Genomic DNA, 17,780 nt, shown 5'->3' with positions numbered 1-17,780 from the left:
CCTAGAGGTCTTAGGGGCGTTTGATAGCATTTCAGGAGATTTCTGGAGCCTTTTTAAGGTGTCCAAAGGGATTCAAAGGCATTTCAAATTGATAATGATTTAAGGGCGTTTCAATGGGATAATGGTTTCAGGGGCGTTTATAGGCATTTCAGGTCAGGGCCGAATAAGGGAGTTTCGAGAATCTAAGGACATTTCAGGTGCGTTTCGAAACGTATTGAGATGGGATCTCTAAAAAACCTCTGAAACATCCTGAAATGCCTCCGAAACCCCCCCCCCCCCCTAAAACCCACCCCACATACACCCCATGTAACGCACCTGAGGCCCTCCAAAACTCTCGGAAACGCCTTGAAGGGCTGTTTAAATCAATGTTTCAAAGATAAAATCAGAAAGTTTCACCGAGATTTCTTCAGTTTCTTACAGATATCAATTCAGATATTTCACTAGATATTTCTCCGAAATTCCTCGAATGATTTTAGGAAGGCCCTTGAATCAATTGCTTCAAAGATTTTTGAAGAGATTCCTCCATAAAATTATCGAGAATTCATTTAGAAAACAATCCAAAACCATAGCCTCAGAAATGGCGTCATGAATTTCTGTAAAAAATCCTCCAAGTATTTTTTAATTTCTGCAGCGATTCTTTCAGAAAATATTCCACGAAATATCTATGAAATTCAATCAGGAATGAATTGGGAAATTTATCTGAGAACTCCTTGAAAAATTCTTTCAGGATTAACTTGAGAAAATTTATAGTTTCCTTTAGAATTTCGTCTAAAGTTTTCTAGAGATTACTCCAGAAATTAATGTAAGCACTCGTTTATAAAACCTTCTTAGGACCGGTGTCCAACATCCTAAATTGCTTCATGGTTTCCTTCTAAAAATCTTCCGAGGAAGGCTTCGGATTTTTTCTGTAATTTCCTTCAGAATTTCTTCCAAAGCTTCCACCAGAAATTTCTACGAGAATTCCTCAAGAAAAACTTGCAAGGGTTTTCTGAGAAATACCTCCATAGATTCTTTCAGAAATCTGTACGAGAATTAAAAAAAATATCCAAGAATTCCTTCAGAAATGCCTTCAAAGATTCCTTTAGAAATCAAAAGTTCAGAATTTCTCCTAAAATTACTTCAAGGATTTCTTCACCATTTTTTCACAAACTTATTCAGATTTTTTTAAACTTTCTTTAAATTGTTCCAGGAATTCCAGAAATTTCCCTGTAGTTTTTTTTCAGAAATTCCTTGTGAGATTTCTTTATAAAATTATCCAAATATTCCATTGAAAAATCTTCTATTGATTCCTTCGGGAATCTTAAAATCTACAATCTACTCCACTCGTGGTTTCTTCACAAATTTTCCCAGGGATGCTATAAGAAATTTCTCTAGGGCTTCAAATATTGTCTCAATTTTTTTTCCAGAAATGCCTCCTCGATTTTTTCTTGGTAGATTTCAATGTGTTCCTTCTTGAATTCCGCCAAGGATTTCTTTACAAATTCGTCGTAAAAAATTCTTTGAAAATTTATACAGTGATTTCTTCAAAATTTTCTTCCGGGATCCCTTCAGAAATTCTTTCATAAACTCTTCCAGTGGTTTCTTCAGAAAATCTTTTGAATGTAATTTCTGTGGGAACTGCTGAGAGAGAAATACTGGAGAAATACCTGAAGTATCTCAAATTTCTAAAAGAATCGCAAAAGAAGGTCTGAATAGATCCTAGGCCATCCCTGGAGAAAAATCTGAAGAAATTCCCTTAAAGCAACTTTCAGAAGGATCACTTTAGATTTTGCTCCTGGAGTTGCATATTAAACAAAAAAACCTTTGAAGGAATTCTTAGAGACACCCCTGGAGAAATTCTGGAAGAATTTCTTGTAGAATTTCTAGAATAATTCCTGGAGAAATTCCTAAGAAAATTGCTAAGAAACCCTGATGATATTCCTGGAGCAATTCCTGCAGTAATGTTTGAAGACATACATTAAGGAATACATACAGCCACAAGCTTTTGTAGCAACCTTTGAAGGAAATTCCTAAAGAATCCCTTATAATCTCAGGAGGAATTTCTGAAGGAAATTTTCAAGAAAACAATAGACATGTTTCAAGGTAAATCTTTTGAGAAATCTCTTGAGAATTTCTGAAGAAAACCAAGGAAAATTTCTGGAGATATTTCAACAGGAATCTCTACAGAAACTTTCACAGATAGGAATGCATTTAATCTTTGGGAATCTTCAGAATAACACTTGCTGAAATCATTCTGGAAAATCCTGCGGGACCCCTATTTTATGCAAATTCCGGAAAAAAATTGATTAATTCCGAAAAATTTCCTAAATAGAATCTCGGTATCGTGGAGAAAATTCTAGAGAAGTACATGCGAAGGAATACACTCTAAAAGTATTCTTGGAGGAATTTCTTGGAGAATTCATGCTAAACTGCTAAACTGCAGAATTTAAAAAAATCGTGAAAACTAATTGATGAAGAGTGTTGGGGATTGACTCACTTTTCCACGAATGGTTGTAATTCCCAATTGGCCCCAATTATCACTAATAAATCGACCTAGATTATATACTCTCAAACACCCTACTTCTGTTGGTGGTTGGCTAATCCACCGGCTCTACGGTTATCGAAGAAGGTCCAAGGCCAACTACCCAACAAAGAGGTTTTCCCGGAATACTTAATTCTAAGTAAAGCGCAATATTGAAATCATTTACATGGAGGTGAAGCAGTACAGGGAGCGCTAAAACTTGGGAACCTTGAGTAACCAGCTGTGATTTTACCATGACTATTCCCCCCTACATGGAATAATTGTCAGAGGGATCCTGGATATAATTTCTGGAAGACTGCAGACTCAGAAAAATCCTAGGGACAATACCGGAAGGAATCATGGGAGGACTTCTAGAAAAAATATAGAAGAAATTCCTGAATATTCTGGAAGGGTTCACGGGAGAAATCCAGGTAGGAATCCTGGAAGGAATCCATAGGGAGCAATCTGAAGAGAGGTCCCATGGAGGAATCCCTGAAATAATCCAGCAAGTAGCCCACAAGGTGAAACTGGATGCGTTTCCTCATTTTTTGGTTTTTGATTTTTCATTGAAAACGGATCATTAAAATCGGTTTCCATACATGGTTAGAGGAATATACAGTATCGGACAATAAAAATGCACCAAAGCCGTTTTCCCATACAAACTAGTCAACTTTGAATTGCCATATCTCAGTTATGTCTCAACCGATTGTTTTCATTTTTCTGTGACGAACTACAAAACATTTCAATTTTCAAAAACTATTGAAAAACTTCAGTGATAACTATTGATACAAAAGTTACAGATAGGCTGAATTTTGACAATAAAAATGCACCAAGACAAAAAATTGTGTAGCTAAAAATTCTGAAGTCAGATAGCTATAGTGTCTTCAGCAAATTTATTGGTCATCACACAAGAAACATATTTGCCGAAGACACCATAGTGATTTGACTTCAGCATTTTTGGTTACATAATTTTTTGTCTTGGTGCATTTTTATTGTCAAAATTCAGCCTATCTGTAACTTTTGTATCAATAGTTATCACTGAAGTTTTTCAATAGTTTTTGAAAATTGAAATGTTTTGTAGTTCGTCACAGAAAAATGAAAACAATTGGTTGAGACATAACTGAGATATGGCAATCCAAAATTGACTAGTTTGTATGGGAATACGGCTTTGGTGCATTTTTATTGTCCGATACTGTACATAAATCAAGGCATCTCCTGATTTTTCCTGATAGAAAATTCTGCTTTTACAGAAACTTTTTTTTATTCTTATGAATGAGTGGTTTACCCAGAGCTAGTTCATCTCGTTTCTTCACTGAACCTATTTTCAAATAAAATTCAAAAAAGGTTTTCGAAATACTAAAACTAATAACATTTTTACCAGAAAAAAGCAGGATATATCTTGATCTTTCTTCTAACTGTGTATGGAAACCGATTTTGAAAATATTACTCCGTTGTTTGATAATATCGGGAAAAATCGCTGAAGGAGTTCTGTGGGGAATCCATGAAAGAATCTCGGGAGGATTCACTGAAAGAATCCAGGAGTAATATCTAAAAGAATCCCATAAGATTTCCTAGTGGAAGCCCGGAGAATCATGTAATCATTGTAGAAATCTCGGGAGGAGTAGAAAAAAACCTGGGATGAATTTCTGAAAGAATTTTAAAATAGTCCTCGAAGAAATTCCGCAAAGAATCTTGAAGATAATCCCGGGACAAATATCTAAAGGCGTTTTGAATGAAATCCTGGAAGAAATCTCTGGCGGAATCTGTGAAACAATCCGTGTAATAACTCCGCTAGGAATTAATGGAGATTTTCCGAAAGAAAACAAGGGAAGTATCCTACTAAATGCCCAGGTCGAAACGTCAGGAGTTGAGATTCCAAACTTTATATAGATAGATGGCTTAATCTATATGTATATCTAAATGCAGGGCGCAAAATTTTCGAGCAGACGAGCTGAAGTTCACCGTGCGGCAATTTTCATTCACTTGCCTGCATATTCATATTCAGCTGCTCGATACTCGTTTGTCAACTGAATGAAAGTCAATGAATATTTGTAAACATCTTACAAAGTGGTAAATTGTTGATAAAATATTAACGTTTCGATTACGTATAACGGTGCTTTACACGGATCTTTTCCCATTTGATTGTTGTGGAGTGTTTTTGGTGCGAATCGTAGCCATAAACGTAGGTAATTATTAAGATGTTGTTCGATCGGATTCATATTCAATGACTAGGAATTGACTGACTGTGTGAAGAAGGAGAGCGAAAATGAATTTGTTTGTTTTGAATATTCAGTGCAGAATCATTCAAATTCGTGCTGTTTTCAGTCAATGACTTTGAACATTTTGCACCCTGTCTATATGTGACACATTCTACCGTGACGCTACAACGTTTTGACGCCTTTTTAATCCTTTTTGCCTTTCTCGTACACTAAGTGTACTGGAAAGGCTATATGTTCACACCAAAAATGACTTTTTGATAGGAGGCCCGGAGATTCGAGTTACATATACCAATCAACTCAGCTTGACGAATTGAGGTGATGTCTGTGTGTGTGTGTATGTGTACAAACGAACTCACGTCACTTTTCGGCAGTAAATCTCAACCGATTTTAATGACCGACGGTTCATTCGACGCGGAATCTGGTCCCATTGTTTGCTATTGAAAATGGTTCAGATCGGTCCAGCCGTTCCGGAGTTATGGCCATTTAGGCGTTCCGGAATGGTACCCCAGGAAGGGGCTAGATATGAAAATGCAACAAACCCACGCATGCGACATATCAAACCACGGCATTTTCGATAATATGATGAACGGTAAGCAAGAAAATAGTCTCAGACCATATTTGAACCGGTAATGTTCCGGAACCGGTTCCGAAGGTCCCACCAGAAGTGGCCAAATATAAAAGTGAACCAAACCCATACATGCGACTCATCAAATCGCAGCTTTTTAAATAACCTGATGAACGGTTAACAGGAAAATAGTCTCAGATCATATCTGAACCGGTAGTGTTCCTGAACCGGTTCCGGGCGTCCCGCCGGAAGTGGACAAATATAAAAATGAAACTAACCCATGCAAGCGACACGTCAAATCGCGCCCTTTGCGATAACCTGATGAACGGTTAGCAAGAAAATGGTCTCAGATCACATAAGAAACTACCGGTGTTCCAAAACCGGTTCCGTATGTCCCGCCAGATGTGGCCAAATATAAAAGTGAACCGAACCCATGCATGCGACACTTCAAATCGCGGCTCCTTAGGCGACCTGATGAATGGTTAGTAAAAAATAGTTTTATACCATATTTGAGACAACCGGTGGTGTTCCGGAACCGGTTCCGGGTTCCCTCCAGAAGTGGCCAAATATTTTTTTTTTGTCTTTATTAACGAGATTTTTAACTCGAAGCTAGTTCATCTCGGGACCCTTCCCTTCCGAAGGAAGAACCTACGTTTTGTGAATATGTCGGGAGTGGGATTCGATCCCAGGCCCTTGGCATGATAGTCTTGTGTTCTAACCATCAAACCAGGCCTGCTCCATCGCCAAATATTTAAGTTAACCAAACACATGCATGCGACACATCAAATCGCGGCTCCTTAGGTAACCTGATGAACGGTTAGCAAGAAAATAGTTTCAGAGCATATTTGGGACAACCGATGGTGTTCCGAAACCGGTTCCGAGTGTTCCGCTGGAAGTGGCCAAATATAAAAGCGAACCAAACCCATTCATGCGACACGTCAAATCGCAGATTTTCCGATAACCTGATGAACGGTAAGCAAGAAAATAGTCTCAGACCACATAAGAAACTACCGGCAGTATTCCAAAACTAGCGTTGGGTGCTTCGTCAGAATTCAAAAGTGAGAAAAATTAAAGCAAGCGATAGATATCTTGACAAAGCTAAGACGATCTCATCCAATCACACCATTTCAGATTCCTGAGGTGTAATAATGCAGAAGGATGGGTCAACGTTGTATGGGAAAATTAAAATTTAATCGTAATAACTCCGAACAAACTTTTTCAATTCTCTTTCGCGTCTAAAATGACTGTGTAAAATTTTTGTGCGACTGGTTGCTCCCTCACGCACTGTAATGTGGTTGAAAGTTGAATGGGATTCAGTATGAAAAATTTCAGTTACTTGCATGTTTTTGTCAAATTTTACATGCATCTTGTAGCCAATGATAATAAAATACAGCGTGTGTAGAAGTGTGTAGAAAATACTTTGTCGAAAATCGTTAAGGTATCTGTGTTTGTGAAAAAGTTTTATCGTCTTGGTGTTGATCGGCCTCCAGTGATAGTGAAGGAGGTCAAGCTGTCAACTGAGAGGTGTGATATTTTTCAGCTCTGCCTATACGTTGAAAATAACGTCGGAATATGTGCCATCAATAAGTTTAAAGTCAATTCAATGATGGCTCTGATAAAATTCTAAATTAAGTATTCTCATGATTCAGGAACATTTCAGCCCAAGGTTGCGACCATTCATTTGCAAAGATTTACATTCATTTGCTATTATCTCAGTTCAGAAGCATGCTATCGAAAAACAATGTACGGATGAATTTAACCTTGTAGTTTTATCTGAAAGTTTGCCTAACAACATTGGGGTCGCACACGCATATCAAAGTCGTGAGCGAGCTGTGAAGGCAACTTTCCACAGCGTGAATGTAATTTACATTCACCGCGTGGAGAGTTGCCTTCACAGCTCGCTCACGACTTTGGAATGCGCGTGCGACCACAATGTTATTCGGCAAACTTTCAGATAAAACTACAAGGTTAAATTCATGCATACATTGTTTTTCGATAGCATGCTTCTGAACTGAGATAATAGCAAATGAATGTAAATCTTCGCAAATGAATGGTTGCAAGCTCACGTCAACAGAAACGTCATGAGTACATTTTCGACGAGAAAGGCACTATCACCACTAGGTGGATCAATCCGGGTTTTTAACATACTTTTCCAATGGAAACTAACAGTTTAACAGATCATACTTATAGGAAATTTTACAAGAAATCCGAATATGCAATAATATTTAAGGGTTTACGGTCGAATTTAGGAGTTATAGTGAAAAATCTGACCAAAAAGGCGTCAAAACGTTGTAACGTCACTGTAGAAAGTGTCATGTATATCTATATGACAGATTTTTTGTCATATTTATAGATTTTTTATTGCTGTTTCTTAATTTTTAATTGTCATTTCAACATTTTTCTTGCAAATTTTCCATAACATAACATCGCCTTACTATACCTACCAGAGAGTGTAACCGACTGTACATTCTGCAGAGCCTTCAATTGTGCTTTACTAGTCTCAGATGAGCCACCAGTTGTCGCTGGATTGCTGCCAACTGCTGCACCACCTCCACCTCCACTGGCAGTAGAATTATTCGATACCGGTCCCGTTCCGGACCCGTCGGAAGTCACTTCCGGTGCTGCCAGTGGAGCTTCCTTCGTATCGTTGGGTTTGGATTTATTTTTCTCGGCCAGCTGGTACGATGGCGATCTGTAGTTTGGTGGAGAAAAATACGGAAACATGTGAATGTATGTGAATTAGTATAATTGTTTTCATTTTGTTCAAATACATTAACTGTTAACTTGCATATTATAAAGTTATTAATTGATGATGAAGAGCTCGCCAATAATTTTTAATTTCATACAATATGATTACACTTAAAGTAGGTCAAAACTCAGTGGAATAGTACTGTGATAAAGCTATTATAAAAAGGGCTTGTATTGCATACAGAGATTTTTTATTAAGTTTGAAGAAGTCGTCTTTGATATCATCGTCATTATTGAAATTTCTTAAGCAGTTTTTCAGTTCAAAACTTGAATGTTTGCATTGAAAATATATTCACTCATTTTGCATCCAGCACACAATTAATACATTTTCATTGAAAACATTTAAGATCGAAACAAGAAAACCTATTTCGAAATTTCAATAATGTAGATGAAATGACGACTTCTTCAGCCTGAAACAAAAAAAACTGTTTCTAATGTCCCAGTATTGCCAGCACTCCCCCACTGGGATGATAAATTACCAACCAAGCAGTGACACTCATTCAATGCTTGGAAAAATTAGACTATCTATAAACACAAAGCCAAAAACAACAGTTGGTAGAGCTCCGATTGCTCCTGCAAGATGACTTTCCTCAATCTATAATTATGAACACTCCGATCGCATTGGCGTAGCTGTGGTGGGCTCAATTCCTCTAATTATACGTTTCAATAATATGGTTTTAACTCGCAAATTCGGTTTCGTACAAAATTCTCGTTTTCCTGTCATTGAATAGGCAATAGTATGGGACACGCTTGTATGGAAAAAATAAATCCTCGCTCCAGTCGACTTTTTAGATCCCATTTAGGTCCCATATGAACTGTACAAAATTTCAGCGCAATCGGTGAAACTATAATTTAGCGCAAGCGGTTCAAAGTTTGCATAGGATTTACTATGGAAAAAGTTACATTTTCAAACAAAAAATCCCAGAGGTCGCCCTTTGTCTCCTTAATTCAAATCGATCAACGCTTCTTCTAGAAAAATCATTTATGAAACTTTCCTTCGAAGACCGCAAAACGATTGGATGCTTGTGGGAAAAGTTATTGATTTATTACCGATTAGTGATCCAACGAACGGCTTTTTGTTTTGTTTTATCAGCAGCACTGCTGCTGCCGTTGTTACATGGAGTGGCGGGAGGCATCACCCACCACCCCCAGAAACAGCAGCAGCCAAGGCAGCAGATACAGTGCTGCTAATAAAACAAAACAAAAAGCCGTTCGTTGGATCACTAATCGGTAATAAATGAATAACTTTTTCCACAAGCATCCAATCGTTTTGGGGTCTTCGAAGAAAAGTTTCATAAATGATTTTTCTACGAGATGTGTTAATTGATTTGAATTAAGGAGACAAGGGGCGACCTCTGTGATTTTTTATATGAAAGTGTAACTTTTCCCATAGTAAATCCTATGATATGTTTGAACCGCTTGCGCTGAATTATAGTTTCATCGATTGCAGTGAAATTTTGTACAGTTTATATGGGACCTAAATGGAATCAAAAAAGTCGACTGGAGCGAGAATTTGATGTTTGTCCCATACTAATAGGCAAGTGCAATCATCTCGGAAGTACTACTATTATGGGCACTTTGCTATTATAACTCAGCCAATTTTCAACCAATTGATACAATTTTTGGAACGCAATGAGATACGTATACTATCTAGCCGTGTACAAAATTTCAAGGCAATTGGTTCAGAATTGACTGAGTTATAGTGAAAAGTGCCCAAAATATTAGCCACTGCCCAAGTGGCTCGCTACCCTATCAGTAGAAAATTAAATTCTTCCTCAGCTACGTGTTGTATGTGCTCTTATCTAATTCCCGTCCAACTAAGCACCGCCCAATAATGATTGCACCTCACCTAATGCCACATAGCCAATTTCGTATCAATTACTAGTTTATAAATTTACTTCCATATCGTGTGAAAAAAATATTGTGAAAGTAATGAAATAATAAGATTCTAATAAGATAGTTCTCCCTCAAATTACGTTTCCGTCTAGTCCACGTCTATTTCGGGCACATCCTGAATTCAATTCCTGGCACACCTTCTACGTGACACTATGGTCCTATGGTACATAATCGGTCATAGAAAAATCGGTCAAATTCTCCGCAATCCAAATCAACTCATGTGTAGTTGTCACGGTTGTCGTAAGTTTAGTGAAATTTTGCGTAATTATTCGATTTTCAGTGCTAAAGGGCTGATAGATGATCAGTGCTAAAGGGCTGGTTATTGATAGTTTACGTTTACATCTTTTTGTGTCCATCTGATGAGCCATTGCCAAAGAAAGGTTGAAATATCTGCAATTATTGGCCCTTACTGTCTGATATGACGGGAATTAGCGCATATGACGAAGTAGATTTCTACCCTATGTGGTATAATCATGAACTTATCCTTATCCAATTCTATCATGGTAGAATAAGAGCTGATTGCTCAAAGATTCCAAATTTCAGCGCCGCCTATACTGGTACGACCCCATGAAAATTACTTGAATATTGCACTTTAATTGAGAATGATACCATGGAAACCCTTTCATGAATTATCGTTTTCATCAAACTTTTCTTTGATTATCGCGGAAGGAGTTGCAGGACTTCTTTTCAACAGTTCAACGAAAATTCTTCTAAAAATTCCCTCGACAATTATTTTTAAAATTATTGCTTTGCATGTACAAAATTTCACCATGATTACTTCAAAAGGGACCACGCCAGTTATTTCATTGTGGATTCTTGCAGAGTTTATCAATATTTTTCTTGAATCTTTATAGAAAGAAGTTTCTTGCAGGATTCCCTAGCATGATTTCAGCAAGAATTTCTCCAAAGATTTTTCCAAATATCCCTGTAAAAAACACCACAGGGCAGCTGCGTTCAGTACCATAGGGTGAGTTCCGTATCACCCATGATCGTTTGATTGACAGCCAGGGATGGGAACACTCACTTGCAAAGAGTTACACTCACTTGCTGTTCTCTCAGCTCAGAAGCGTGCAATCAAGAAACTATGTATGGACGACTTTTGCCTTTTGGTCTAAAAGTTTGCCGAATAAAGTTTGCGAAGGCAACTCTCCACGAGGTGAATGTAAATTACACTCACCTTGTGGAGAGTCACTTTCATAGATCTGTCACGACTTTGGTATGGGTTTGCGACCCCTAGAGTAAGGTGGGGCAAAAGTTCGACCTTAGTTGATAATTCAACCTATTTCAAAAAATCGAAGCAGATAAAAATAAATAAATACCGTGTGGTGATTCTACCATCCATGAGCTAAAATTTTGCTGAACAAAGTTACGCCAAATGTCTTTTTAATTTTGAGTTACAACACTTTTTGTATGTGTGTGTATTATTCGAACTCTTGCCCCACCACTGGGGCAAAAGTTCGAATCTAGTGTTTGTGGAATTTCGCTAACCGTAGCACAGTATTTTGACACTTTGGTAATAGGAATACCTGAAACCACTTAATATTTGATGTTAGAACTGGAATACACTTTAAAATTCGATTTGGATTTTACCCAAATCAGGGTTAAATTTACTACACCAAAAATTAGTAGTTTTCCGCCAAATTCAGATAAAACAACACTTTTTTTTTTCAACTTTAATCGAATTTTCTCACTAATTCAGTTGTGGATGAGACGTTGGATCGATCAGTCGACATTGTCAATTGCTCTCGTTATTTTTTTTTTTTCTTTCAAACGGCTTTGCCGTAGTAGTGTTAGTTTGGTTGTAGCGGAATCTATTGAAAAATAGAGAAAAATGGAATCGAGTGTACGAAAGAACACGCTGAAGCTGTGCTTCGAGTCTGGTGCAAAAGTACCTTCCCACCTGGAAGTTCTCAGGTTCATCACTGGTCAACTGCACCTGAGTACAGCAGACCTGCACTCTGTTTACAAGGATGAGAATGACGGTCTGTTCTTCATCAAGTTCCTGGATGAAGACAGATTCAACGACTATTGCAACCACGTGGAAGAAATCTATGCCTTCAAGTATGACGATGGATCTACGACACCGATCAGTCTGGACATGGCCAGCCGCATTTTCCGTTACGTGCGTATTTTCAATCTGCCCCCGGAAATCGATGACAGACTCATCGCCCAAGTTTTGGGACAATTCGGAACAGTGAGGCAACAGGTGAGAGAGCGCTACCCTGCTGAATACAACCTGAGTGTTTTCAGCGTCGTCCGTGGCGTGCATATGGAGATAGCAAAAGAAATCCCGGCCAACATCTTCATTGGACACTTTCGAGCTCGAATTTACTATGACGGTTTGAAGAACCGTTGCTTTTATTGCAAGGAGGAAGGACACTTGAAGGCAAACTGCCCCAAGCTGGCCGCCGCATCCGCTTCTAACAGTAATGGAGGCGCACGGTCATACAGCTCAGTGGCAGCACATGGCAGACCAGTTTTCGCACCAAATCGTAACACGCCTGCGCTGGTGGCTAACATGCAGGTTCTGAACAAAGGGAAGGATGACAAGTTGAACTCAACGCCACAGGTTACGGAGCAAGCTGAACCAGAACCGCAGGTCACGACGGAGGCTGAACCGGGACCCAGCAAACCGCTGGAAAAAACTAGGATCGAACAGGCCGATACTGACGAGAGTACACCGCCGATGGAGACGGACCCAAAGCAAGGTCAAAAACGAGCTGCTACATTCACACCATCGTCCGAGCTGGAAGATTCGTCGCGGACGGATAAGGAGGGAGTGAAAGATGCGGAAGCCCCTTTCCGTGTTATGAAAAACAAGCGAAACAAAGGTCAACAGAAGGTAATCGAGACAATAAGTAGCCGCACACTGACAAAGAAGGGCAAGTAGGTAGGATTCCGAGTAATCCAGGCGTAAGTATTCATTGAGTGGATGAGTGATGATGAGTTTGTTTGAGAGAGTGAGTGACTGTGAATCTAGATAATGGTGTTTTTGCGCACAGTATGTACTGTTAATATTAACGCTATCAACACACATGTCAAGAAGTCTCTTTTGAGAGATTTCGTTTGGAATAACGACATCGACGTCGTTTTTCTTCAGGAAGTAGCATTTGAAGATTTTGGGTTCCTCTCTTCTCATGCTGCCATAGTCAATATTGGAACGGAGCATAAAAGCACCGCTGTTCTTGTACGAAAAACAGTCAATTTCAGTAACGTTATCATGAACCCTAATGGGCGGATAACGTCGGTGGTCATAGACCAAATGAATTTCATTAACGTATATGCGGCGTCAGGGTCAACTCATAAAAACGAAAGAAACGATATGTTCATGTCTGAAATTGTTCCTCATATTTCCACCGTCAAACAGAATGTTATTGTAGGTGATTTTAATTGCGTGCTTTTGAAATCGGATTCAAACAGCAAAAATTTAAATACTTGCGTAGGTTTGGAGACGTTGGTGCAAACACTACAGCTCTATGATGTTGAGCTGAAAAAGAATCGTAGAGGAAACTTTACTTTCATACGCGGACAGTCAAAATCTAGATTGGATCGCTACTATGCATCATTAGAAGTCATTGAAAAAGTAAAAACTATTGCTACTAAACCTGTCGGTTTTTCCGACCATCATGCTCTCGTGTTGAAATATCAAGTTCCTGATGGCGTGGTAAACCAAGTTCGAGGAAGAGGCTATTGGAAAATAAATCCAAGTATCCTTTTGAATGATAATGTATGCGACGCTTTGGCCCAGATTTATCAAGAATGCAAAACATACACTATGTATCACAGAGATATAAATGTATGGTGGAACGATTATGCGAAAAACAGGATTTCAAATTTTTTCAAACATCAGAATTTCCTCCTAAATCAGCAGAATCATCGAGAGAAAAACTTTTATTATGCTTGTTTAAATGAAATTATCGAAAAACAAGCAAAAGGTGAAGATGTTTATAATGAGATGTGCTTCGTCAAATCCAAATTAATGGAAATTGAACAAAATAGGTTATCAAATTTAGGTATGAAAATTAATTCAAATTCACTTCTGCAGGACGAGAAACTTAGTTTATTTCAATTATCCTCAAGAATCAAAAGACAAACGGAGAACTCCGAATTTTGTTTAAAAGTTGAAGGTGTTCCAACCACTGACAGCAGTAGATTGAAAACTTTTTTGTTTTCTCATTTTAGTAAGGTTTTCGAAAAGGAAAACAATGAAAATAATTTCGATGATGTTCTCAGTCATCTACATGCAAAACTTTCGGATGAAGATGGAGCTGTTTTGATAAGACCCATTGAAAAAGATGAATTAGAGACCGTGCTGAAAGAGGCAGCCAGGAAAAAAACTCCCGGTCCAGATGGGCTAACTTATGAATTTTATATGCGATTTTCTGAGATCTGTATTGATGATTTGCTTACAGTTTTCAACAAATATTTGATTGATGGTGTGCGCCCGTCCAAAAACTTCACAAAGGGAATAATAAGTCTTATCCCTAAGAAAGGTGATCCACATGACATAGCCAACAAAAGACCAATTAGCATCCTCAACGCAGATTATAAGTTATTTACGAAAATTTTAGCGAATCGACTACATCCCCTACTTGAAAAAATCATAGGACCAGGACAAACTGCTTGTAATCCGAACAAATCATGTGTTGATAACCTGAAAACATTGCGTAATATAACCATTCGAGCCGGTCAGACAAAACGATTTAAGGGGCTTCTTCTGAGCCTCGACTTAGAGAAGGCATTTGATAAAGTTAACCACTCTTTTCTTTGGGCGGTGCTGGAAAAGTTCGGATTCCCACCACTTTTTATCAATTGTTTGAAAAACCTTTACTACGACGCAAGTTCAAAAATTACATTCAACGGATTTCTAACCAACGATATTGCAATCAGATCATCGGTACGACAAGGATGCCCAATCAGTATGGCACTATTCGTCCTGTACATAGAACCGCTTATACGAATGAAGTGATAATATTCGAGGTTGCTTTGTAGCTAATACCTTTATAAAGGTATTAGCTTATGCAGACGATCTGAATATTTTCATCCTAAATGATCATGAGTTCGACACGGTTCTCAACTATTTTAGTATTTATTCTAAAATAAAATTGAATATCCATAAATCACATTATATGCGATTTAACAACTGCAAATCCGGACCGCACCAAATTCAAGAAAAAGATTGTTTGAAAATATTAGGTGTTGTTTTTCATGCAAAATACCAAACTACGGTTTCAAATAATTACGATACTGTGATTCAATCAGTCAAACACTGTTTCAAAATTCATTCTAAGAGATACTTGAATTTGCTTCAAAAAGTCTGGATTGTAAATACCTTAATTCTATCGAAGATTTGGTACTTAGCACAAGTATTTCCGCCAAATAAAAACCATTTGGCGCAGATTAATGCAAGTTGTTGGATGTTTTATGGAATCGACAAATTTTCAAGGTCTCCCGTAATCAAATGTACCTGGACGTTAGTAAAGGTGGTCTTTCACTAATTGATCCTGTTCTGAAATGTCAAGCTTTATTTGTAAAAAATGTTTTGTTTTCAAACAATTACCCAGACCCAATTGATCACTTCATGATGGCCCAGAATCAAAATAATTTCTTAACCTTGAATTCAAGGTTATGGTTAATCTATGCTAGCGAGGCAGCATCAAATCCCTTATTGATTTCCACGAAATCAATCTACGATTCATTACTTGCAGAGCAAAGCTGTGCAACTAAAATAGAGACTGAGAACCCTGACCTGCAGTGGGATATAATATGGGGAAATTGTAGTAAATCGTTTTTATCGACAAATGCTAGAGAAGGTCTTTACATGTGTGTGAATGACATAGTTAGTAGTAAAGTTAAACAATTGAGAAACAAGATAGTAGGAATAAGCAATGATACTTGTGAGTTTTGTGGACAGCAAGACACAACGGAGCACCGTGTAAAAATGTGTGTAGGATCAAAAGAAATCTGGACCTGGATCCACGATTTGATAGGTAGAAGGTTTAGATTAGGACTAAGCGATCCTGAAGAGATAATTGGCATTAACATGAGCGAAAAAGCATATAAAGAAAAAGCTGCACTTTGGCTTGTATGTGAAGCAATTGCGTTTAACCTAAAACATTTTGAAAAACAAAGAAGATTATACAAATTCCAACAGCATATTCGTCAATTGCGCTGGAATAACATAGTAGCCATAAGAAAGCATTTTGAAAATTGTTTAAATGTATTTTAAATGTATATATGATTTTGTCGTAAAATATAAAAAAAAAACCCAAATTAATCCACCTAGAGGTGATAGTGCCTTTCTCGTCGTATATGTTCTTACGATCTTTCCGTCGACGTAAGTCAAAGTGTTCCTGTATCCCGATACTTTTTAAGAAAAGCAAGCATTTTATCAAAGCCATCATTGAATCGACTTAAAACTTATTGATGGCACATACTCCGACGTTGTGTTCAGCATAAAAGCAGAGCTTATTCAGATTTCTCAGTTGACTGCTTGAGTACCTTCACTAACATGGGGAACTGATCAATACCAAGACGATACTAACAAGCTAAGATATAACTTTTAACATATTCACAGATCACTTTGCGGTCTTTGATAAAGTTTTTCTGCACATTCTAGGTTAAATTTTATTGACTGTTAAAAACAAGAACGTAGTGAGTATAGTGTCTGTTTTTATGTGGGTTTAATATGTCAAGATTTTGTTCTCTTACACATATTTATCGCTTGCATTGATTTTATTTACTTTCGTAGTTCCGGCGAAGCATCAAACGCTGGTTGTGCGTGCAACCCTACCAGTAGTCTTCAATGTGGTATGAGCCTATTTTCTAGTTAACCGTTCCTCAGGTTATTAAAAAAGCCGTGATGTGATGTGTCGCATGGTACATTTGGTTACTTTCCGGAACAGGTTCCGGAGCACCACCGGGTCTCCCAAATATAGTCTGAGGCAATATCATTGCTAACGTACATCAGGTTACCTAAAAAAACCACGATTTGATTTATCTTATGCATGGGTACAATTCACTTTTACATTTGACCACTTCCAGTGGGACACCCAGAACTTGTTTCGGGACACTACCGGTTGTCTAAAATATGGTCTGAGGCTATCCCGAGCAGAAGGGAATACCCAAAACATACCACATCAATACCAACCTTTGCTCTAATACCTGAAATTATTATTGCGATGTTTTCATACGAAATCTTATGAGAACATCACAATAACAATTTGAGGTGTTTGAGCAAAGGTTGGTATCGATATGGTATTGGTTGCTTTTTATCAGTAATAATATGTGAAGAACAAGTTCTGTTGCTAAAACACGATATGCTTTTCTGGGAATAACGACTCATGTGTACTTCAAAATGAAATCCTAGTGCATCCTTCAACGTAGTTTTTGAGAATTACAACCCGAATTGAAATGCTCGGGTTGCACAGATGCGTCTTTTAAAATGTCAATGGTTTGAAAGGATTGCTCAACTCTTCCTAGTGCCAAGTTCTTTAAGTTGTTGTTCCATCTGCGCTCCATGATTTTTTTTTTTCTATTTGCTAAGTTGATCTTTTTTGGTCCGGCTGGTGGTCATACGCGTCAACTTGTGACATAATTCGGTGTAATACCTCTCAAAATTGTTATTTGTTATTATCCCGGGAGCATGGCCGAAGACGCGACTGCTCGAGGATTAAATCTCTGCTCGATCACAATATGAGCTTTCGATAAAATATGAAATGTAATAGTAAAAGTTGGTATTTCATTGTTATGGAATACCCACTCGATAACAAATTGAGCTACCAAAAAATGTACAATCTAATAGTAATAGTTGTTATTCATTTGTTATTGAATACCTGCTCGATAACAAATT

At 37.9% G+C, this 17,780-nt stretch overlaps 1 protein-coding gene across 9 annotated transcripts in view; it reads right to left on the bottom strand.

The window, feature by feature from the left end:
* The window catches only part of LOC109412936 (uncharacterized), a 118,715-nt gene that overhangs the window by 34,869 nt on the left and 66,066 nt on the right, over positions 1 to 17,780 (bottom strand). For all 9 annotated transcript variants that reach the window (XM_062851197.1, XM_029859591.2, XM_029859594.2 and 6 more), the window contains one exon: positions 7,729 to 7,976. In XM_062851197.1, coding sequence (XP_062707181.1) covers positions 7,729 to 7,976 — 248 coding nt within the window. The remainder of the gene's footprint in view (positions 1 to 7,728; positions 7,977 to 17,780) is intronic.

The sequence above is a fragment of the Aedes albopictus genome, chromosome 2, assembly GCF_035046485.1.
Source record: "Aedes albopictus strain Foshan chromosome 2, AalbF5, whole genome shotgun sequence".
In the NCBI taxonomy this organism is placed as follows: domain Eukaryota; kingdom Metazoa; phylum Arthropoda; class Insecta; order Diptera; family Culicidae; genus Aedes; species Aedes albopictus.
This window is presented reverse-complemented; position numbering and strand designations above follow the sequence as displayed.